Source organism: Mustela lutreola, chromosome 3 (assembly GCF_030435805.1).
Source record: "Mustela lutreola isolate mMusLut2 chromosome 3, mMusLut2.pri, whole genome shotgun sequence".
Taxonomy (NCBI): domain Eukaryota; kingdom Metazoa; phylum Chordata; class Mammalia; order Carnivora; family Mustelidae; genus Mustela; species Mustela lutreola.
The window spans coordinates 113,574,444-113,600,031 of record NC_081292.1 but is presented as its reverse complement, the minus strand read 5'-3'; the positions used below and the strand labels follow the sequence as shown (position 1 = coordinate 113,600,031).

The 25,588-nt window shown below is 41.3% G+C and overlaps 1 protein-coding gene across 8 annotated transcripts in view; it reads left to right on the top strand.

Moving 5' to 3' along the window:
* NCKAP5 (NCK associated protein 5) overlaps positions 1 to 25,588 on the top strand; it is an 891,925-nt gene that overhangs the window by 589,324 nt on the left and 277,013 nt on the right. For all 8 annotated transcript variants that reach the window (XM_059166690.1, XM_059166689.1, XM_059166694.1 and 5 more), the window contains one exon: positions 19,975 to 20,124. In XM_059166690.1, coding sequence (XP_059022673.1) covers positions 19,975 to 20,124 — 150 coding nt within the window. The remainder of the gene's footprint in view (positions 1 to 19,974; positions 20,125 to 25,588) is intronic.

Below are 25,588 nucleotides of genomic sequence, written 5' to 3'. Positions count from 1 at the left end.
ATTCTGTGCTCAGACATGAATGTTTTCCCTATTAGATGGTTTGACCCTGAACAGAACTCTTACAGAGTGAAAGCAGAATATGGTCTCTCTCTTAAAACAAATGTAACCTATGAATAAGACGGTGCCCCAGAGAAGCACTTTCTCTGCATACAGGGCAGCTGGTTATTGCCATTGAACCTGAGAGCTGCTTTCCTCCACTCATCTCACAGAGGGCCAGACTTTACTTTGGAATACCCAGTAAATGTCTCAGGTCAGGAGGTTCTGTGGGTAGAAACCAAAAGATGTTGCCCTTTAGTAAGTGCAAATACTTTGGGTACTTCAGCTCATTAACTAGGCACATAAATTTGTTCTTCCTCTTAGGAAACAAATGAATATGAACAGAGCAAAATCAGGGCAATATCCATTCTTGAGCTTTTTTTATTCTATTTCCGTTAACTCACCTGAAGCAACAAAACTATGATTTTCTTTGTTTTTGGACTTGGCTTATCAGTGTTTTGTAAATCAAAGATAAAATAGTCAGTGGGGGGAAATGGACAATTTTGGAATTAGGAATTTTGGACAATTAGGAATTAGGACAATTTTGGAATTAGTTAAGAAAGAAGTAGAAAGCACCTGCTGGTGGGGGGTGGGGTGGCGTGGGTATGTACACTTTCATTATAGCAAGCTTGTCTACAGTAACCTTTCGGTTCTTTTGTCCTCAATGACTTTTGTCTGCACACCACGCACCACAGGGCAATGAAGAGGAATCACCGTGTGTGGGGTGAGAGGAGAGTGGTCTGCTAGGAGGCTGCCGTCTGCCTCGAAGTCATTGCAGAATTCAGGTGTTAACTGGCCGGACCAGCAGATCTGAGTAGGAAGAACCACAGCTCTGACAGGCTCTAGAGCTTGTCCCTGTGCCCTGTCTAGCCGTTTCAGGGCTTGGGAAAACTGGCCATTTGCCAGCATGTGACTTTCCCAGGATCCAACTGGAAGACAAAGGGCTGGGCTGGGCTCTGTTCTAGGTCTCAGCTTGCCTGGGTCTCGATCTAGAACATCTCTTCCAGCAGAAGAGCCTAGGCCTTGGAATGTTCAAAAATGTTTCCTGATGTTTCTTACATCACTAGGATTGGGAGTGAGTCAGTCAGCTCCCTGATTCTGGAGGTCTTTGCTAGCCAGCCCAACACTGAGGAGGAGAGGAGGAAGAAGATTCATAAGGAAGTTTGACTTACGGGTGGAAGGGAATGTAGAAGGCAATGATACCTCAGTGATCACTTTCTCTCCCCTCATACTTTGCTCTGGTCTGGAAAGGGAGCTTATTGAATCTGAGGATGCTGAAGGCCAGTACCAGCTGTGCTGGTGCCCAAAGGGGGAGGATTTGTCCTCCATGAACCAGACTTTGTAAGTCTTCAGGCTCTGAAAGAATGGAGATAGTGGAGAATTCGTTGAAAATGCATTGTCCTCTCCATCCCATATCAGTCTATCAACCTTCTTCTACAGATGCAAACAGTGTTCTGTGTTTCCTCTTCTTCCTATGTTAAGAGCTCATTCAGATTAATAATGGGAAGAAACAGTCTGAGGAAAGGAAAGTTGTAGATCATAAAAATGATGCAGTGGACTCTCCACAGCCCCTGACTTTCTGGGGACTATGCAAATAAAGAATTGTTGCTCTCGGTGGTTCAGTTGGTTGAATGCCCACCTCTTGGTTTCAGCTCAGGTCATGATCTAAGGATCATGAGATCAAGCCCCATGTCAGGCTCCACACAGCAGAGTCTGCTTGAGATTCTCTCTCTCCCTTTTCCTCCCTACCACTTGTATGCATGTTCTCTCTCTCTCTCTCTCTCTTTCTTTCTCTCTATAAAATAAGTAAATATTTTTAAGGGATTATAGTTGGATAATGTGTGAAGGGAATTAAAGTAAAGGAGAAATTTCAGGGTCTGGTAGACCTGGGAGCAGATCTTTGTACTCAGTTTTGTCATCTTGGGCAACTTAATCAACTTGAGTCTCCCTTTTCTCTTCTCCACATGGCCATAGCAAGGCTAACTAGAAAGGCTGCTATTTTTAAAGTGCTTCCCTAGACATGATTTCATCTAACAATTGGAGAAAGCAAATGGTAATGTGTGCAGGACATGTTAGGTATTCAAAAGACAGCAGCTAGTATTATGACATATCTGCCTACTCATCTTTCTTTTCACATAGGCAGATTCCTCTCCTACCCTGCCCCACTCTAGTCTGTCTTATTGGCTAGCACCATGAAAACTATTGAAAGTCTAAAGGCTCAGAATTGGAGAAAATAATAAGACTCTGAAAAATGTGGATTTCAAGAGCACTGAACCCAGCTCAGGTTCCCAGATGGGATTGACCTTTGTGGCAGCATCTCCTCCCCCTGCACCATCTGTCATCCCTAGAAGCTATCTACCAACATTTTCTCCCTCAGAAAGGTAGAAATTCTGAAATTTCTGAAATTCCATCCATTAAAGCATCATTCCATGTAAGAAATAAAGAATCCAGAAGATAAAACGCTCAAGGAAAGATCATTCACATGTTAGTATGAATGGGTTAAATCTGTGGGCTTTGATCTATCAGCTTATCTCACTGGAATGAACACTGGAATTTAGGATGTGGGGTTTGGAGTAGAAGGAGACTGGTAAATCCTTTTTCTAAAGTAAATTAGGAGTTTATAATCCTCTGGGTTAAGTCTCAATGAGACTTCTTGACCAGTGGTGCCAGGGAAGAGGGGGATTAGGAAGTAGCATAGGGATATGGAAGTGAAGAGAAAACCAATAAATGTAACTTACAAATTATAGCCATCATTTCTCTGGTTTTCCATGTGACATATGAATACAAAGGAGAGAGAAAGCATTGTTCCTCTTGGTCCTCCCGCCCTCATACTCTCAGAACCCAGACGTCAGACTGGTACTATCATAATGAACTACTGAAGGACTGCCCTGCTATGCCAGCCCCATATACTGCACGTTCTCTGTGGAGTGCACCAAGTGGCAAACCGAGAGGTTGAAAGGAACTTTTAAAGCAAGCCCAGTAAATTGGGGTCCTACAATGGCTGTATTCTTCCCTTACTTGTTTAAATGAATAGTGAAAGATAGATGGGCATTCATGATCATTCCATTGTCTTGTAAACAGATAAAAATATGTTTTTCCAAAAACGTTCTATCTGGTCGGTTTGCCACCCTCCCCAAATAAATTTGTTTCTACACTAAATTAATAAATTAGCATAATAAATCCACTTCTCTCCACTAATGCCAAGCTTATACTTTAGTCTGAATTAGCAAGCTTCTGCTATAATTATATGTAATGATCTGAAAACAATTCCTTTGCAAATACTCTTACAGCATTTTTATTCCATTTACAAAATAACTTGTAAAATGTATTCTTAAGATCTGTCTCTTGGGTCACTATATTTAACTTGTCTAACCCTCTTATTAGTGTATTTTTTCTTCTCCATGAATTCTTATTACCTATTTTTACCTAAATATTTGGACATCACCACTGGAGGAAGAGTTGTGAGAATTGCCACAATAACAATTAATACGTGTTTTACAGTTTACGCTTTTACATCATCTCATTTGCTCCTCACATTAACCTCTCAAAATAGGAAGGATAATAAGTTCATGTTTACTCTAAAGCAACTGAGTTTCACAGAGGCAATTGACTTTCTAAGGGTCATATAGGGTCAGGCCGTAGTGGGTTCAGGCTCTTTATTCCAAGTCTCATAATCTTGTGGGGTAGCATTAATTACATTCTACATCAGTGATTCTCCCTTTTGACTGTGTCTTGGAGTCATCTGGAGAGTTTCAAAAATCAGTGATGTCCTTTTTACACCCCAGGGATTCTGATTTAATTGATCTGGTGTGTGGCTTGGGCATGAAAATTTTAAAATCTCCACAGGTCAATTCTAATATTCATCCTGAGTTGATAACTACTACATGACAAGGCATTAGATTCATATATATATATATATATATATATATATATATATAGCATGATAGGAGCTAAAAATATTTTATATTTATATATATATATATATTTTTTTTTATTTTTTATTATTATTATTTTTTAATAGCTCCTGTCATGCTAAAGTTTCCTGTAGCCTGGGTCTTGTTTTCAGTAACCTACCACCAGCATTTCCCCCAGATTAGCCAACCTGATGCCTTTTGTTTGGGAGACATGTTGACCTTCTGCAGAATGTGATCTGCAGAAAGTTGGTCCTTGAAAGATACTATGATTCAGATAAATGGGAAGGTTCTTCTTTGCTTCTGTGGATACAATGATGAGAGGCAGCAGAGGATTATGGGTACTCCAGGGAGGTACAGCAGAGGATTATAGATATTCCAGTGAGGTTCAGCAGAGGCTTATGGGTACTCTAGTGAAAGGCAGCAGGAGATTATGGGAATTCCAGTGAAACCTGGCTGAGGATTATGGTGAGAGGCAGCAGGGGATTATGGGTAAGCTTAAAGCCGTTAGAGACAAATGGCCTGGGCCCAGATCCCAACTGAGCCATGCAAGCTGTAATGTTTGAGGATTTACCTCACCTCTCAGGGCCCAAGGGACCTTACTCCTAGTCATTCACTCATAGTAGTGAGCTTGGTGCTGAGGAGGCAGTGAGGAGGCAGTGGGGAGGCAGAAGGCAGGCCAAAGCTCTTGGGAGAATAGGATGGCACTGAGACAGCTACGTCCGTGAGCCACTCAGGAAAATGACTGGAGCATAGCGTGCGTCCAGCCCACAGACCCCGGGCCTGGGTGGAGCGAGCACTAGTGTAGGTGTCTGAGGAAACAGAAGTGTCAAGGAAAGCCCTGTGGGTCTAACGGCCCTGCTGGAAAAGGAAAACCATAAATAGGAGAGAACCATGGACACAAAGAAAATAAGATTTAAAATTCATCCTAATTATTTTTTGCCTGTCAACTGAGCTGTTCCTTTTGTAAAATTCAAACAATTAGCAAGTTTTAGAGCATGACTTTGCCCTTGACATAATGAAAGGCAGGCCCTGGAAAGACAGTATAAAGTTGGCAGACAGAATGTGGGCAGCCAGGCCCCAGGGCGGATCCTCACAAGGAGCTCTTGGAACCACTTTCAGCCCAACAAGTTCAAAGCCTTTGTTTTGGAGATGAGTTTCCAGAGTGGCCTTACCCGTGTCCGGAAGTTCTGGGCACACAAAGCCAGCTGTGTTTCTTGGGCTGTAAGATGATGAAAACTGGGCAGCATCCTTACTGTGTAGCCAAAGTTATGGCCAGAATGCGTCGGAGTTAGTGTCTGTGGTGATGAAGAGAATCTAAAGTGGTCATCTGGTATCTTGGAGACAAGGGCTGCAAAAGGGGTTGGATAATCTCCATGTGTGGGTAGTCAGAAGCATAAGACGGGCTTACAAACTGTTCATTTTCGTGCAGCTGTGTACAATGTGGTCAGTCTCTTTTCTCCATTTTTTTTTTTTTTTTAAGATTTATTTATTTGAATGAGAGAGAGCAAGGGTAGGGTCAGAGGGAGAGAGGGAGTCTCAAGCAGACTCCCAACTGAGTGTAAAGCCTGATGCGGGGCTCCATTCCACAACCCTGAGATCATGACCTGAGCTGAAACCAAGAGTGGGACCCTTTACCAACTGACTCACCCAGGCACCCCAGCAATCCATGAGTTTGTAAGGGAAAATTTGCATGACACATGAATGTCAGCCATGGTGTAGAAATAAACAGGATACTTAGCAAGTCGTAGGTGCTCAGAAGCAGAAAAGTTATCTCCAGTATCCAGCTACCTCACTTTGCATAGGAGAAAAACAATGTCACAGATAACCAAGGGGCTTTATCAAGGCCATATGGCCCGTGAGCAGCAGATCTGAAAGACAGCAGTTCCTTAGCTAGTGTTCTATTTTCTCCCTCCCTGTGGCAACAGAAGGTTGCCTAGCACTTAGTTGACCATAGATGAATCTAGAAGACAATTTGTCAAAGTGAGGTGGAAGACCTGTAGGAGAGGAGTTTGTCTCAGGAGCCACAACTTGCCCACTTCATTCATCTTTAAATGCACATGATTTTGCACAAAGAGTGGCTACACAAGTGTTTGATACATAGACATAATGACTTTTCTGATTATCTTTTAGGCCCATGCTTATTTCTTGCTAATGCATCTGAATTTCCTTCCCTCACTTACCAGGATGAATCATCTGGCAGGGTTACGGGTGTCTCCCCCAGACAGCCCTTCGCATCGCCACTCCCACTGTGGCTCTGAATGGCTTGTCAGAATGTACATCCCACTCAATGACAAAAAAGCACCTCAAGGGAGAGCTTCCAGCTGCTTTCAGGGGTTAGGGATAAAAATAATAGTTTTAATGTCAAAAAGCACACCAGGACAATATTTCTGGCAACATTTCTTCAGTGAAATCTTCAGCTGGGTTCTACTCTATATGTGAGTTTTGCCTGACTAGAGAGAGCAGGGATTATGTAAATTGCACTAGAAAAAATGTGATATTCTTGCTTTATCCTTAAGTTCCATTTAGGTGCAAATAGGTGAGGCTTCTCTCTCTGATCTGACATGAGCCCCCAGGAGAATTAACTATATAATCTGTCTCTGGCTTTCAAAAGTCTAACTAATGTACCTCATTAGAGCTTTTCTTTTAGGTAAAACCCCAGGAAGGACGAGGATGGGAAGGATACAGCCCCTGACTAGGAGTGGGTCTCCAGAAATTCCCAGGACATTTTAGGAGACATAACTCTACAGCTTAAACATTGATGTATTCTTGTGTGAGATGCATGTGGCGGGCATGCCAGTTAAAGGATAAGCATGCAAACTCTCATTTTCTAGGGGCAGAAATCAATTTAATGGTGCTTTTATCTTCTGTGAAAATGTTCTATCACTCCATTGCTTTATGTTTCTGATGGCACAATTTTTTTTTCAAAATACTTTTCTGTTGAAAGTACTTAAAAATATATAATTAGTTAAGTATTAATCTTACCACAGTATCTTTAGGGGTAGCATAAGGGGATACCATCCACATCGAATATTATCAATGATATATTATCACTCAATATATCATATTGAATGTTGTCAATGTTGTATTTTGACAACATTGGACATTCATTGACGGCATTCTGTGCTGTGCAGGGTGTGGTGATAGGGTATAATATGTAAAATGGTGTTGCTGCAACTAACAGTCTTGAATTATAATTGGGAGCTGGCAAATGACAGTGTCTGTTTACTGAACTTAGTATGATACATTCTCTTCTCCATATAAGTCATTTATTGTTCTTGTTGTTGTTATTATTTTCATTATTACTGGTCTTATTATTGCATTTGAAAACTTAAAGTATTCTTTCCTAACAGAGGCAGAGGCAGTCGCCTCCCAAATCCACAGGTCTTTAACAAACACAGAAGATACATAAGTTTCTGTCAGCAATTATCAAAAAATATATTGTCGGGACACCTGGGTGGCTCAGCCTGCGAAGTGTCTGCCTTTGGCTCAGTTACTGATCCCAGGGTCCTGGGATCCTGCTCAGCAGGGAGCCTGCGTCTCCCTCTGTCTGCTCTGCCTACTGTTCCCCTGTTTGTGCTCTCTCTCTATTTCTGACAAATAAGCAAATAAAATCTTTAAAAATCATATATAAATAGCATTGACCGTGTTTTCTGAAATAAAAATTTGGACATATTAGTCATATGACAATGTGTATTTACAGGGACAGTGCGAGAATAAATTTTAAATTGCTTGTATTTATTTTTCTTATTTTTCTTTTTCTATTAACATATATTATTTGCTTCAAGGATACATGTCTATGAATCATCAGTCTTACACAATTCACAGAACTCACCATAGCACATACCCTCCTCAATGTCCGTAAATCAGCAACCCTATCCCTTCCCCTCCAACCCTCAGCAACCCTCAGTTTGTTTCCTGAGATTAAGAGTCTCTTAGGGGTGCCTGGGTGGCTCAGTGGTTAAGCCTGCCTTCGGCTCAGGTCATGATCTCAGGGTCCTGGGATCGAGTCCCGCATCGGGCTCTCTGCTCAGCAGGGAGCCTGCTTCCCTCTCTCTCTCTCTGCCTGCCTCTCTGTCTACTGTGATCTCTCTCTGTCAAATAAATAAATAAAATCTAAAAAAAAAAAAAAAAAAAAAAAAAGAGTCTCTTAGGGTTCGTCACGCTCACAATCCCGACTTGTTTCATTTTTTCCCTCTCCACCCTCTGCGACCCCCTGCCATGCCTCTGAAATTCCTCATTTCAGAGAGATCATATGATAATTGTCTTTCTCTGATTGACTTATTTTAAATTAAAATGCCCAGGAATCTCAGATATGCGGCTGTTATAGCCATATATAAAGACATTCAGTAGTACTGAATTATCAGTTCCTTTGGGGATAGCTATTGTTCAGTTCATAAATTCAGCTTCCTTCTGGCTCTCTGGATCCCCTGTCCTATGAATTCTTTCAAAAAACAGGGTTTGGGGTACCTGGATGGTGCAGTTGGTTAAGCATCTGACTTTTGTTTCAATTCAGGTCATGATCTCAGGGTTCCAGGATCTAGCCCTCCATCAGACTCCTCACTCAGTGGGGAATCTGCTCGAGATTCTCTTTCCCTCTCCCTCTGCCCCCAGAGAGTGCACGTAGCACTCTCTGTCTTTTAAATAAATAGATTTAAAAAGGGGGAGGATGGGGACAGAGGAGGAAGAAAAATTTTGAGTGCACATTTTGACATTAACATATGAGTGATCATTAATGACCTTACATGTAACCATCAACCACTGAAGTTCCTCATCTACATGGCGCTCTTGACTGTTGGTTTTTTTTATGCCTACATTATACCCAGACAGCCATCCGGGGACTACGAGCCTATAATTTCTGTTGCTAATCTTCTTAGATGTCCAGCCATCTGGAGCATATCTTTAATGAAAATTATGGCTCAGTTTTTTACACCATCTTATTCCACAGTGGAGTTTTCCTCTATGTAAAGTTTTCCTTTAACATTTTTTTTTAAGGAAATAAATGTTGCTGATAGATGGAGCAGACAATAAAAGCATCATCTGAAAATTTAGTAATGTAACTTCACAGAGCTGTTCAATATGGAAGATAGTTGGCAATATTGCGGAGTGTTTTGAGTGAGGAATAATGTGGAGTGGATGTGAATTGATATGCCAGTGGTCGTGGGTTCATATTAGAGACATAAAGAAAACACTTTGTTCTCCTATCCATCATACACATTTAATCTTGGGGATTTTACTGTGTGCTTAGTTCACTTTGTAAGTCAAATCTAGGGATGAAAGAGAAGAGTCTTATATGTTTTTCCTGACAGTAGTAATGTTAAACTGTGAACAAATTGGGATGTTCTTTTAAAATCCTGTGATTTATATGATGCTATTTTTCCCCCTTTAAAATTTAGTATGCTAGGACTGAGCAAAAGCTGCTAGCAGTCCCTGGGAATGTTGTTATGGTGTTTCCTGAAGTGCTATCTAAAGTGACAATATATTCTGTGCACCCTCCCCACCACCAGAAAACAAATGAGTAAATAAATCACAGAAGCCAGAGCCACCAGGGCGCGCTGGGGCAGCTGTCAGCCAGAGGACAGGCCTCTACATTTCCATTTAGCCTGTATCCCGGTCTGGGTTTATGTTTTGAACTAATTGAATCATCATTAACTATGAAAGTGGTAGTGGTTTGTTAAACCTGTTCTGCTGATAGCCATCTGAGGCCATACCTGACGTCTCTGATAAAATCACCCACTCCCTGAAGAATGACCTGGAAGCCTTGGAAGAGATGCTGTCAGCAGCGTGGTTCACGGTTAGATAAAGATCACCGATTCTTAGATAAAATTGCCATTAAGGATAAATCTATAGGTGCAGGAGAAAGTCTAAAATAACCTGAGTCTGTGGAAAGAGCACGACATTTGAAATCAGAAGAGCATTTAAATTCTGGCTTTCCCATCCTCTGTGGATAACCTATCCAGGTCTGTTTTCTTGTCTATAAAGGGGGGTCTAGGCTATTTGCCCAATATTCCCCATTGCTTCGGAGCATGTAAAATGGTTTTATGAGGTTGTTTGGTTTAACTCCGAGGTTTTATACCAATACTGGCTGCTATTTATTATGTCCTTTATGTTCTAGAAGGAACTTGATGTTGCAGGCTAACATCAACCGAGTCTCTGCCTTTATGTGATCGGTCCTAAATTACAGCTTTTTGTACCTTCACTACTAATTAGCAAGTGGATTTAACGCCTGGTTGGATATTCAAAATGAAATAATTATAATCCAGCTTCTACAACTGTCTAGCTTCTCCAAAGTTGGGTAGTTTGATGTCTCTTCACATTCTCTGTGGTTTCCTTCGCCATCTTCCGGTCAGACACTTCTGTGTATTTGAGGTGGGTTTCCTTTTCTTTCCCTTTCCTCTCCCTCCCTCTCTTCCCCCCACCCCCCTACCTACCTTCCTTCCTTCTTTCTTTTCCCTTTTTTTTTTTTGGTCTGTGTGTCTGTGTGTGTGCACGCGCGCGTGCTCATGTAGGTTTTGTTTTTGGTTTTGTTTTGCTTTGTTTTAACAAGATAAAGTAAGATAGAAGGGTAGTCCCCATCAGAAAATGAAGGGATGTGCTAGAACACAGTAACACTGTCAATAACATCTTGCAGTATACTCTGCATGTTGGCCGTGTGTCAACCATTAGAGCTAAAAATAATAAAAATAGATGAGTGGGGTTTTTTTTAGTTTTTCTAAAGCCTTGTGATCAGAAGATATTTGGAATTATTCTTATTTGGGAATGATTCTTCCCACAAGCATTAGTTGGGCATGATTTACTCTGGATGTTAGAAGTATCTTTCCCTAAGCTCTGTTACTGTTGCTCTCCAGGCCCTTTCTGTTTCTTATAGGTAGAGAATGCAATGTGCTAAATGCAAAGGTTTCATGGGGTGACTTCTGTCTTAGGGTCTAACCGAAGTACACTGCAAAAAGAGGAAAAGTTTTTTCAAGGAAAAAGTGAAAGAGAGAGGAAGAAGACATGTATGCTGGAAAAGAAGCACAAAGATTTTATGAGTCATGGTATCTTCTGGATCTAATCTTAAAATCTCTGAACTTTAGCAGTGTTTTAAATACTTACCTTTCCAAGCTGAGTTTTTACAGATGATCAAAATCATAGAAATTTAAAGCTACAAGATACCTTTGGATTAGTCTATTTCTGTGCATTTTACTCACAGATGAAGAAATTGAGGGGCATAGAAATTATCTGACTTGACTAAAATTGCACAGCTGGTTAGCGGCAGAGCTAGGACAGGAATATAGATTTCTTTTTTCTACTTGTTATGAAACTTGGTAAAAAGAACGTGTGTTCCCCACCCCAGATCAGAATAGATCACAGTGAGATGGAACTAATGGCCCTCAAGAAACAGATGAGGTCGACTCACCTTTTCTCCTGTCAAATAAAATGCCAACATGTGTCCGTACATGGCACACATTGCGTTTTCCCCCTGCTCTGATTTGGGGTCCTTCAGTCATCCATCTGGTCTTGAGCTGACCTAGTGTCCCTGAAGCTGAAGCATCTTTGTCCAGAGGCCTGTAACCTTAAGCATGGATTAGAATTACCCAGGGTGTCCTCTAAAATTAAAGATTTCTGGCTCCCCCACTGGGTGTATTCTCTAGGACCCAAGTGGGCCAAGGTATCTGCATTTTATGCAAGCAACACTTCTCGCTTGCCCCTGCTACCTTGGGTCTGCTGTTGGCCCACTGTATGAACAACAGTGACCTCAGGAAATGTGAGTTATTTGTTATTGTTGGAGGAACAGCATACAAAAGAATCAGAATTACAAGATGATTTACAAACTTTGAGTCTCGTTTTGTGAGATTGTCGTTTCAATCATTGTTCAGTCAACTCCAGCTTGGATGATGCAGTAATGTCTTATTTTCCCCATATCTGTGTTAACCCCCCTCCCTTCCATCCTCCACAGAGCTGTTTTAGAACACCAATCTACCCTGTCACCTCTTTTCCATACACACATAGGCACACGCACGCACACATACACGCATGTACGCATGGGAAAACGGTCAATGGCTTCCCTTTGCCCTTAGGGTAAAGGTAGAGGTAAAATTCCTTGACTTGTGGCCCTGTCAGCCCACCCAGCTTCATTTCCCTCCCTTCAGACTTTTTGCATTGTTCCCTCTTTCTCCCACTTCATGGTCATTTTCTGGTCAACTCCCAGGCTTTCCTGGCCTTTCTCTTGCATCCTTCTATCGTTGATTCTCGAAGCAGCCGTAAACTTTTCGGCACCACACATACAGCAGCCCTGTTTTATGCTGGCTTGTGACATTTTGATTAACTGTCTCCATCCACAAAACTCTAAGCTCTGTGAGAACAGGCACCACCTGTATTTTTATTCACTTTTGTTACTCAGATGCCTTCGATGGGGCCTGGCACGTAGGAGGGGCTCAGTAAATATTTATTGGATGGAGGGATTAATTAATCAGTTATAAAGTAAGGTGACCACACAATATCCTCCTAGATTTTCTCTGGGTGCTAGGCTGGGGGGAGGCTGGTGACCAAAAGATGAATGAGATACTTTGGGGGAAGGGCATTATGATCATTTTCTTCCACAGTGTTTTTGAGTGAACAGTCGCCTGCCATCAGTGAAGAGCCATACTGTGTGCTCTTTGCTCCCTGGACCGTCGTGTATTTGAGATGAACTGATGCGACCCGGAGCTCTGTGTTGATTGATATTATTTTTACATAGGCCTGGTGATGCCGACTAACTGAGAACAAAAGATGAGGGCTCCCCCAAAGGTGAATCATTACCCCAGTGACCACTTAGAGAAACTGATAGCTCTAAGGATTGCTTTATGTACTGACAAGGCAAAGTTTGATTTAAACCCTTGGATACTAACTGAGCTCCTAAATCTTTAGTTTCCTGTGTACTGGCTGGTATTTGTTGAGCCAAACAAGCTTATGGTCTCCACCATATATGAAATATGTGGGGAGTGAGTGTTGTTTGTGTGATGGCCTCACTTTTATAGAATTCACTGCTGATTAAAGTCCATAAAGAACTAAAACATGAAAACAGGTCACCTCTGGAATCAACTTCTTCTTTTCACAGCTTGGCATCTTCAGGCATAGACTTGGCTTGTTTTTCTTGTTTCTCTCGTTGAGGTTCAAGAGGAGAATATGTTTTCTTTCAAACCACGTGTTTCTGGTCTCTCTCTTTTGCCATGTGCAGAGTAGATGATTATTTGGCAAAGGAACAAAATCTCTGATTGAGATGAGTTATTTACATGTGGATAGAATACATATACTTGATTTTTTACCAAAATATTCTCATGCTTTTGTGAGTATAATATACACTCGATAGTTATCTTTTCTGAAATGGACAGTAGTCATCTGTCAATGGGGTATAGCCGTGTTTCCAGCTATCTCTGATTTTTCTTTCTTCTACCATTTTCCCTTGGCTTAGTTTTATTTTGCTCACCTCCTTACTTAGTGTAGGTCCTTTCTACTTCCCTCTTTCTCCTTATTACATTATACTCTAACACTCCTACTGGGAAGTGACTAAGGGAGCAAGGCTAAAGAAAAGGACAGGATAGATTGCTCTTCCTTCTGGTTTCAGGGCATTTTAGAATGTAGAACACAGCAAAGTGTGCTTTTAGGACTGGTCTGAGCAGCATACAGATGTGACTTGCTTTCTTGCGAAGTGTTGCATCAGAACCCTCACAAGCCTCCTCTCTGCCCATAATGCTCTGCCCTGCCTGTAGTGCCCATACCTGAGAACCATCTAGAATGCTCCTGTGACTTCCAGCTATCAGTGTGTCTATGCAGGAGATACTTTTATGCCCCAGGCTATGTGATGCATGCCCTCGCTGCCTGGGGCAGGCTGGAAATGCCAGGAAATGAACAACCCAGAAGGTAGCTTCAACCACAGATTCCTATGGGCTTGGTGCATAAACACCCCAACTCAACTCACCCCTGGGGTGGGATGATTCTGAGCCCATGTTTGGCCCCATTTTCCTGAGTAGCCCATGGATTTAGCTTTAAAGATTTTATTTATTTATCTGAGAGAGAGAGCACAAGGAGGGCAGAGGGAGAGAGAGAGAAGCAGACTCCCCACTGAGCAGGGAGCCTGACACAGGGCTCGATTCCAGGACTCGGGGATCATGACCTGAGTAGAAGGCAGAAGATTAACTGACTGACCCACCCAGGCATTCCCATAGAGTGAGCTTTATCAGCTTAGTATTACACCTTTAATGGCTCCCATCTCTTCCTCAGTCACTTTTCTCCTGGTGTTCCCTGTGTTTCTGAAATGAACTGCTTGCACTCAAATTCTTGTCCTTTAAGAACTTAAGTAAGAAATGGGTGTTTTATGTAAGTGATGAAATACTAAATTCTTTTCCTAAAACCAGTATTACACTGTATGTAAACTATCTAGAATTTGAATAAAAATTTGAAAAAAGAAAAACAATATTTAAAGAGAAAGCCCATCTAAAGCAAAAAATAAGGAAAGAATCCTAACTCTGTATAAAGCTCCTGGTATAATCACTTTGAGAAAAATGATCGTGACTTTAAAGCACTGTAGTTTAACTGCACAACCAAAGACAAAAAATACCTGTGTAGAAGTCTTAATGTGGACTCAGTAGGTTTTTATTTGTATGAATATTATTTTGAAGCTATTCCAGCATGTTATATGTATGTCATATTTAAGGTCTCTGTGTGTGCATTACAATAAAATCAAATTAGTAATTATAAAAGAAAAAAGAAGAAAACTTAAGCTAGGCACTAGTAAGTGATCTAGAAACACTAACTCAGGAATCAAGCTATGAAATGTGATTTTGCAGGGGACCGCGTTTGAAAACCCTTGACTTTTCCTGCAGTGCCCTTCGTCCTCTGCCCCCTCTGCTTCAGAGGCCTCTTCTTCAGCATCCCCACCTGTGCTGTCCCTCTTTTCAGTTCCTCAAACAACTCAGTTTTCTAGGTCTTGAAAAAGGTTTCCACTTCTCTCTGTGACACCTTTTAGCTAACGCTTCTTTCTGTCACCTTCCCTTCGCTGCCAGACTTTCAAATAAGCATCTAAGAAAATTGCTTCTATTTTCTTTTATTCACTTTCTGCTTACCCACTGACGAGGCGGGGTGTCCTCCTCATACTTTAGCTCTCCAGTCCCCACGAACACCCTTCTTATTTACAAGATGTAGAGACTCTTTTTCTGTTCCCCTGCCACCGCTGTCACCATGGAGCCTACTGACGACGTTTCCTTCCTGAAAATTGCGTCTCGAGTAATTGAATTGTTAGAACTTCAGCAATGGAAGGCGCAGTTAGTCCAACCCCTTCATTTTACATCTGGGGGAAACTGAGAATGAAAACAGTTGGAGGATTGGCCCAGCAGGGTGCAGTGGTGTAAAAGCTGGTCTTTGAAGCCAGGGCTTCTGACCTTCCATCCTGTATGAGAACTGGTTTTGATTAGCCTTTGTCCAAAAACTTCACGTGTTGCTAATTTGTATTCCTTCTCATATAAAGGCATCCTCGTGGGTCTCCTAGCTCCTTTCCTCTCCAGCCCGTTCTCCATGATGGCAGTCAGGATGTTTCTGAAGTATAAACCAGAACCTGTCACTTCCCTCATTAGCCTCCAGTTCTTCTCTGTTGCAGTTGGAAGGAAGTCCAAACCCCTTTTGAAAGGTCCCCCAATAATGGGTCCATGATTAAAGGAGCAAGACTGATACAAAGCGAAGGTCAAGCAAAGCTTTTTTTCATGCCAAGCATCGAGAATCAAACTGACGGGCCAGGGATGTCTCTTGCAAAAAGGCAACCCCTCCCTGCCTCACAGGCTAACGTTTATAGAACAAAGGCCATGTGGTTGGGCCTGACCACACACAGGTGGCCAATGAGATTGTAACACACAGAGAAAGCTGCACAGTTATGCTAGGTCCCACACAGGTGGCCAATTGAATTACAATTCACCCCATAGTAGCTATTTGAACCAGCCTATCACCTTGGTCAGAATTGGCGCCCAAAAGGCGGGGCCCACACTCTTTGGTAGCTAGGGAGACAGTATGCGCTTTACTGATTGGGTGTCTCCACCTGACCCGACCCATCCCTGCATTTGGGCTGTTATCTCCACCTGACCTGACCCACCCTTGTATGCTTTGTTACCTGGGACTGGTTTCCCCACCTTGCTTTTAAGTTCGGGAGGGTCAGTTTAAGTTTTACTGCATAAACAACAAAATGGCTGTTCAACCAAGATGGAGCCGCTCTGGCTAAATAGGCCCTTACATTTTTCATGCCCTGCAGGACCTTCCAAGTTCCAGCTCTCTCCCTGGTCACATTTCCTGCTAGTCTTGCTCTTAGAGTGATGGTGTTCCCACACATGGACTCCCTCCCAGCTGGCCAGCAAGGGAAGCTTAGCTCTGCCTCTGGGCACTGGTTTTGCTCTAATTGTTTGGAAAATTTTATGCCAGGCCATTGCCTAACTGCTTCCTCATCATCATTTGGTCTCCACTCAAATGGCCACTTTCTCTTACACTGATGCACCTTACTCTCACATCACCATATCTAACATTTTCTTTAGATGCAACACTGATCTGAATCACATCATGCTGTTTTATTTTCTTCATAGCATTTACCACTAGCTACAATGACATAACTTCCTGATTTAATTTGGAGTTCAGCATTTTTTTTCTGTCATTAGAATATAAATTCATGGAGTATAGGAATTTTGTCTTATTTGCCATAACTTCAGTGCCCAGAACAGCAAATGGCCAGCAGTTCACACTCAATAAACATTTGTAGGATGAACAAATCAATGAATGGTTTCTGAATTTTTATTTCCCATTTCCAGAATCCTTTCTCTTTTACTCTGCAGTCCTGTACTCGACTACTCTGTCAGTACTTCCTTTCTTCTGTGTGTACTATGATCAAACTGATTTTCTCTCAACCAATAAGGGCAAGACTTATTCCTCACTGGGAACCTTTTTTTTCAGTTTTCTCTTCAACCCCAAATCCCACTGTTTGTCCCTTTAACTATTCAAGTTATATCATTGTGTCAAAATGCAAGTCATGTTACATTTCCATGAAATCATGTCCCACAGCCCTATTGATTGCCCATTCTTCAAACTATGTAAAATCGCCCATGCATGTTATGGAGTCTAAGCATTCACATATAATCTATATCATCCTGAATTGTTTCCAGTTGTTTCATATAATATTATTTAGGCATTGTGTCTGGACACTTTAAGCATGTGTGCTTGTGTGTGTGTACTGTCAATTCTTATTATTTTTGGATTTTGTATTACTGAATTCTCTTCTTCCCTAAAATTTGTTTATAATCAAATTGTGTGATGCTTTGATGATAAATCACGGACATTAGCAGAGTAGTGACAACCTTGAGTCACCTGACACGCACATTCCCAGCTGAGGTCAAACAACGCACCACTCTTGATTTCTTGTTTTTTGACCACCTACTATAAACAAGTATACTTTTGCATTCTGTTTAGTGCCATGCTTTTCATATTTTATGCTTTTCATTCGTGATTTCAATATTTAAAATGGCCTCCAAGCATATTGCTGAAATGCCGTCTAGTGTTCCTAAGGGCAAGAAGGCTGTGATGTGCCTTATGGAAAAAACAGGTGTTAGATAACTTTGTTCAGGTATGTGTTATATAGGACTGGAGGCTTTTAGTTCAATGTTAATGAATTAACAGTGTATATTAAATTACATGTCTTTCAATAGAAGCACTCATAAAACAAGATTGTGTATTGTTTAGTGATGGAAATGTTGCCTTCAGGAGCCTAACCCTGAATTTCCCCTAAGAACAGTATTTGCTAATTCAGCTAATTCAACTTGATAGAACAGAATTACCAGAAATAATGAGAATTGACTGTGTATACGTGTATGCTATATTTGTTGGCATTAACTTCATTTGGGTATTTAGAAGATAAAGAAACCGAGAGATACTGAAATTTAGTATTTTGCCCATGGTATTTGCTAAGCCTGTAAATGGTAGACTTGGAAACTGGTTGTCATGTTCTGAAGTCTTTTGGCTTCTCATTCACCACAATAGTGGCTCTTGTTTGTTTTAATTAGCTTTAGAGCCCTAACTCCTAAGAGAGAGGGAGGGAGGAAGAGAGAAAATACAAGTGGAATTGACTGAAAGAGCAGTGAAAAACCGTAATTCATGCAGATAAATATATGTAGAAGATATTTTTAAAAGTAGCTTGCTTTACAGTCCCAGTTTAGTGTTTAATTACAGTCTCAAATCTTAAAAGAGAAACAAAAGGACCTCTTCACTTCCAAGTTGACTTGGTAACTCTACATGCTTCATGTGCCTTACCACGGAAATGAAAGTCTGAGAAGTGACCAGACCTTAAAGAATCAAAGCCATAAAAATTCAGTCATGACCTGGATTTTGTCCTTCCCTGAGGATGTCCCCCCTTAAACTTGCATGACATTTATCCGAGCTGAAATCCTACATCCTATGGAAGTGAACATGTCTGCACGATATATGTGGTTAGACATGCCAAGGCCTGATTTCATAGAGATACCACCTTCCTAATCAATTGTGCATTTCTATAGAGAGATGACAGAAGAAATATTAACTTGAAATCTATATAAAACAAATTAGCATGGGTCAAGTTACTGTGGGTCTCCAGGTCTGTCTGTCTCTTGATATATATTAATACATCTGTATATATATATTAAGATCTATTTTTATATATTTTATCATTTATTTTCAAAAAATAAGTTAAACATTTTTAGAATCTCCAAAGCACATTTGTGAACACAGTTTGAAAAACTGGCCTTTCCCCACTCTAAGTAGATTTTTTAAGGGCCTAGAGATGAAGAATGCTAGCTTTTTCGCTTTCTATTGGCAAGTGATCTGAGTTAGTGCTGAATATAAAGAAGTCTCTCACCAGTGATAATTCACTTTAGCCCACATGGTTGACAACCAGTTGTAGTAAGGAAACGATTTCTGAGGTATCTGGGTTAGGATTCAGTAGTGTGATGGAATGATGTCACCTGGTTCTGTAGCACAAGGTTTTTTGTGGGGTTTTTTTGTGTTTTTTTTTTTTTTTTAAGATTTTATTTATTTATTTGACAGACAGAGATCACAAGTAGGCAAAGAGGCAGAGAGAGAGAGAAAGAGGAGGAAGCAGGCTCCCCGCTGAGCAGACAGCCCAATGTGAGGCTTGATCCCAGGACCCTGGGATCATGACCTGAGCCGAAGGCAGAGGCTTTAACCCACTGAGCCACCCAGGCACCCCTGTAGCACAAGGTTTTTAATATATGTGCAGAATGGATGAGATTTTTTTTTTCCTCATATGATATTCTCTTGACATTTCTTTTTCGCTTGAAAACAAGAGGCAATCATAAGGCTCAAATTAACACTTCTCAACTTCCAAAAGCTGCCAGAGATAAGGTTGAGTGAGGAGCTTCCAACAGCGAGGAAAGACAAGATAAGGACATTTTATGTCTGCCTCAAGGCTATACTACAAATCCTGGAGTGTTAGAAAAGGAACTAAAGGGTCCTTAAGAGCTGTGTCATCAAGCCAAAGGAACTAATTGGTTTCAGATTAGAATTCTGAAATCACTCTCATTTCAATATTTCACAATATTTTATTTTCTCTTAGAATAATTAAATAGTTGCATGTCCAGTGACTTTAACAATCCTCTTTTGAGGAGCTAAGCTCTTCACAAATCAGGGTATCAAGGTTGATTTGTTTTTTCTTAGTTTAGAGTACAGCTGAGTTCCATGGTGCAGATAAAAATGGATCACCCCATGATTCCATCATGGGGTGATCCAGTTGGCTGGGTCATCTTCTCCAACAGGGCAGAGGACTTCTACATTCAGGGGTATTGACCCAATGGCTTTTTCTTGCCAAGATTCATTAATTTATGGTGTTTTACTAATGTAATACTATTGAGAATTTGTTTAGCAACATCTTCTCTGCTTCAGCCCCAAAAAGAACATAAAAGCAGTAGAGAGGTTACACACTTTTCAGCCTCAGACTCTTGCCTGTTTTTCAAGGGAGATCATTGAAAATAGTAATTCTTTCTTGCTTCAGGAAAAACTGTCAGAGGAAGAGCGAAAACACAAGGAAACTTTGGACAGTCTTCACATGGTGGTGGATGAGGATTCGAGGAGCGAAAGCAGCAGTGCAGATGAGGGGAAAGAAAACACCAAATTCCTGTTGGAAAGATTGAAAGCTCTAGAGGTAAGAAATGAAACAATTTTTACATGTTTACAGAAAAATAACAGTGCTCTGCCTCTTTTATTGACATTGGTTTTGAGTGAGTATAAGTCTTTCTTTCTAGGTTCTTCTAGAGGAATAAGATGCTAGGATCTCCCATTGTGATTCATTTATCACTGATGAGCAAAAAGTTAAAAATCTGTAGTACTGAGGGTATTTACCTCATGATTCTGATTGCAGTGCCTTAGAAAGTGTACAAAGGACAGTAATTCATTTTTAAATTCAATTCAGCCCTCAACCTGGGTCAGGACTCCTAAAATGGCATGCTCCGTGAGGAAAGTTGCTACGCGATATTTCACTTTGTTTCCCCAATACCTAATATAATGAATAATTGAGCAAATGTATACATACACTACCCAGTACTAATAAAGATGACTGCAAGAAAAAATGTCAAATTTTTAAGTAGTCAAAACATTTCTTAAAAATTTTGTGCAGAAGTTTGACATGTAAAACAAACGGAAGTGAGGCTGAGCTTAGGGCACTTTAAGGAGGATGGGGAGCCACCACAGCCTTCCAGAACAATCTGGAACCACTGGTCTCTTACTGAGCGGCCTTAGGCATCACTGTGTGTGCTAATTCCTCAATGTTTATGGCTTTCCTCAAAGAACACTTCAGTTATTAGATCTTGATTGATATCTCACATGTGGAAAGATTGAGTGAAGATGGCTTTCTCTACAGGTTGTCTTAGCACCTCGAACAGGGACATAGTTACTTTTAAGCCTGATGGTGGTGAGCCCATCTCATCTTAACTGGGTGCAAGAGGCCTTCAGCTAACATCTAAATATAGAGTTCAACAACAGGGTTGACAAAAGCCTGAAAACTTAATTAATGTGAAGAAACAAGACCCAGAGAGGTCTTGTTCTCTATGCTTGGTTTTTGCAGTTCTGCCTCCAGTTTGCCATGTTGTCTACAGTGAGCATGCCCTTTTTACACTAATTTCCTTGGCAAAGGTAAAACAAAAGAGTTCAGATTATGGACTCTGGAGCCCGATTCCCAGGGTTTTGTATGAATCTCAATTCTACTCCTTTCCAGTTTGGAAACCTCGAGTCAGTTTTCCAGGCTCTGTGCCTCTGTTGATTCAGCAGCAAACATGGAGATCCTAATAGTATGCTATCTTCTGGGGCATGGATGCTGATGAAGTGAGTTAATCTTTGCACAGTGGTGCCTGGCATATGGCCTCCTCTGTACACCCACGCCAATGTTATATCATTTTTTTTTCTATTTTTCTGGATTCAGCAATTAATACAAGAACTATGAGTGGAGAAACTGAGCTACTCTACGCACAAGCAACTGAGGAGGGACAGGTTTGATACCAAACATGGGGCAGAAGAGAAGTCAACGTAAGGAACATCTGGCAGCCCCACTGGGGCACACAGCCAGGAGTCCTTCTTGTCTCCCCAGAGCTTCCCACACTTGTGTCGTTTTTAAGAAAGTCACTGAGGAAGGTGGGAAAGCCTTCTCAAGGGAGACTGCGTTTGCTGTCTGAGAGCTCTGAGAAAGTCATAGCTTTGCCTAGAGTTTGAATTACCTGGATTTAATAGTAGAAATTTAGTTGATACTACAATTTCTTATTTCCCTAGAACCAGCTACTTAAATTGTTAGTTTTATTCCTAATTGCAGTGACTATGGCTCTTAGTTGATTTAATTATCACTGAGACAACTTTGGGAAGGACATTTCATTTAATCAAGCAAAGAGGTATTTTACACATATCTTTGGCAGCAAATGTTTCTTAAGCCCCCACTGAGGAAAAGAGAAAAGAGAAACAGTATTTGTATTTTTTTTTTCTTTCACAGAGATCTTTCTACTTCAGGCAAAAACTGTTGCATCCAGTGAGAGTTGGATGCAATAGATGATATCTCTAAGGGCCATTAATCTCCACAATTTTAATTCGCTAAAAAATGTTTTATTTTCTAAATTAGCTTCTTCTGGTGAGGGTCATGGCTTGCTTCCTAAAATTCTTTGCCCAGTGTTAAGTAAATTCTCTCCTTACCCCCAGTTCTCACTACTACCTATTTGAACCTGGTCCTTAGTTATTTCCTCCAAATCCTTCAGCTGCAAGGCATTTCTCCCTTGATCATTTCTGCAACTCAGTTGCCGGCCTGGCAGAGAACATGGCCAGGTCTTTCTCACGTGCTTCTTCTCCCTCAACGAAGACCCCATCGCTGGTTATGCAGGGCTCTATAATCGGTCCCTGCGCTCCACTCATGGCCTCATTCCATACTGTTCCCACTGCTCATGAAGGTATTTTGCTAAATTAAACATTTGCCTTCCAAAAAGGGCTCCTGGGCCAGCAGTCAAAATAATAATTAATTCTCACTCCCTCTCTCTCTCTCTATCTCTCTCCACGCTCCTCTCTCTTTTGTCTTAGCAATTGGCAACTACTCTCCCTGGGCCTAAATTTTAAGATTTGTTTAGGGTCCTGCTGTCTGATGGAGGAACTATTTGCTGTATTTTATATCTGTGCCATAAGAGCCACGTGGGTGATAAAGATGCCACTTGCGCATTTTCTGTAGCATTTAAGTGCCAGGTGTAGTGTTTTCTGTTTTCTAAAAATTCTGTTTTTCAAGACTTGTTTTTAAGAAACTGCTTACTCAACTTACGATTAAGCTCACTATTTTCATCAGCACTGCCCTGTCACAGGCCCCGTCTCACAAAGACCCCTCTCTCCCCACCCCATCTCCGATCACTGAGTCTAGGGATTTTCCCAGATTTGACCTCCACAGTCCATTGACTTGACCTTGTGTCTTCTGTTGTTCCCTTGTGCCTGCTCTGGGTTTTGGCCTCAAGGCCCTGGATTTGCTTATGGGCATGTTCCTTAAAATACATGATTTGCTTGTCTCAGGCCTCCCTCTGCACATTTCCACCTGCCCTTTCTAATCACTCATTGAACAGCTTCACACCTGACTAGAAATCAAACTGGACATGCCCTTTGCTCAGTCTCAACTCCCATAGCATTTCTGATTCCCAGACTCTAGCTAGACTCTAGGGGAAGAGCAAGCCTAAGACAACCTGGGAGTTCTGAGCCTCCAGGTAAGTGCTAATGCCTTAGCTATAGCCTCAAGGTCAGAGGAACTTGGCTTCTTATATAAAAGATTTATTTTGTGCAGAAAAACATGGCAATTAAATGTTGTAAAGTGAATAACAGCATTTTCTAGTTATACCTTTCCATGAAAGTGTGACAATTAAAGTGCTAAGCATAAGCATATTTGTTAATAAGTATTCCTATTTAAAATTAGGTAGTTTAAAATAGTAATTCTCAAAGCTGTCTGCACATCACAATTATATGTGAGTTCATAGTCAATAGATATTTATTGAATTCATTCTATGGGCCAAATACTAGGAGTAGATCAATTTTCATGGTCCAAAACCCCAGAGAACAGAGACAGAGACCACACACTTAAAAAGTAAATAACCAAGCAAACAAATAGGCAAATGAGTGCCTCTGAATAAGAAAAACAAGGTGATATAGTCATAAGAGAGTGGGGGGTGGAAATGAGAGAGGTATTTGCCTACAATGGCATCTGATTCTCAGGCCATTTGGCTGCAGTATAAATAACACAAGGGAGGGGATCCTGCATGGCTCAGTTGGTTCAGCCTCTTCCCTTGGCTCCAATCACAGTCCTGAGGCCCTAGGATCAAGCCCCGCATCGGGCTTCCTGCTTAGTAGGGAATCTACTTCTCCCTCTGCCTCTGCCCCTCCCCACCCTTCTTCTTCCTGGGCACTGTCGCTCACTAAAATGAATGAATAAAATCTTTTAAAAATAAATAAATAAATAACCCAAGGGAGATAGCTGTATAAAGATCTGGATGACGAACAAGGGAACTAGGGAAGTAACATGGTCCGAATTGTGCTTCAGGAAGATAACTTTTGCTTCTTGGTAAGCTAATAGCAGGACAGGACCAGGCTTCCTGTCTGGAATTAGATTCCAGATAGAAGTTGTTAATAGACTGGTCTAGAACAGGTACCTAGCACTAACAAGAAATAATAATATATAATAATATCATTAGACTAGTGGACTAGAGGGGAATAATGATGATGAGAGTGGTGGCAAGCCCTGGTATAAAGCTTAGTATATTCAAGCAGTGTTCCAGTTTATCTCTCCATACATATACACATATACATACTATTTTAATCTTTATAATAACCATGTAGTGGGAGGGGAGATATGCTTATGTCCATTTTACAGATGAGGAAACTGAACCCCCAAAGGTTGGGTAAGTTGCCAGTAAGTGTGAGACTTAGAATTTGAACTCCACTGTGCTTCCATTTTCCTGTGCTAATGGTCAAGTAAGTATGTGTTGTAGAAGTAAAACTATTGGAATTACTGAAGGATTGGATGTAGAATGTATGAGAAAGTGAGAAATCAAGAGTGACTTTTAAGTTTTCAGCCTTAGCAACCGAGTTACAGCAGATTTCTGGGACAGGCCGGGTTCAGAGAAGAGGTGACTTGGGGGAAGGAATATACAATCATCAGTTTGTTTTGTCCATGTGAAGTTTAGATTCCCTCTAAACATTCAAGTGATGATGTTTGGTAGGCAGTTGGATATCCAAGGCCAAGGTCAGGGCAAGAGATACAGATTTCAGGTCATCAGCATATAGATGGCATTCGAAGTTGTGGGACTTAATAAAGCAACATCAGAAGTAAGTGTAAATGTGGACCATTAGAGGGCAGAGGACACACCTCTGCAGTGCCCCTCCATTAGAGGTCTGGCGGAGGAAGGGGAGCTAGCCAGTGAGCCTGGGAAAGAGTCTTATGAGGTAGGAGGGAAATCAGAAAGGTGAGGTGTCATAGAAGTCTAGAGAAGAAAGTGTTTCAAGGGCAGCCTTATCAGTACCACTAACGGAATAAGGAAAACAAACAAACGCAGAATCCATCACTGGCTCTGGCAAGGGCTGGGGATAGCTAAAAGCTTGATGACAACAGCTTCTGGTTGGAGCAGGTAGGAGAGAAAGGAGGTGGAGACAACACATACAGGCAGCTCTTTCGAGAAGTTTTCCTGTGCAGTGGAGCCGACATCGAGACATTTATACCCAAAGAGAGACACAGCAAAGAGAAGCTTGTAAATACGAAAACAACAACGAAAAGCAGGGGACTGTTGGCGCACCAGTGTACCACTGAGAATGACCCAGTGTGAAAGACAGAAGCCACGATGCAGGAGAGAGAAATAGAAATGCTGGAGTGAAACCTTCAGGGGGTGAAACTCATGCAGAAACCGAGCTTCTGAAACTTCAGATGCCTAGCGGACAGCGGGGGAAACTCCAACTCTTGAAGTCTAAAGTGGAATCAACATTTGTGTTGTCATAAAGCCTGCAGGGGATTTAAATGCACAGCCAGGACTGAGAACCACAGAAAAGTATTTGAATGATATTAAAAACTCTTCCAACACCTTAGGTCCAGTTCAGTGGAACTCTCCCTGAATCTTCAA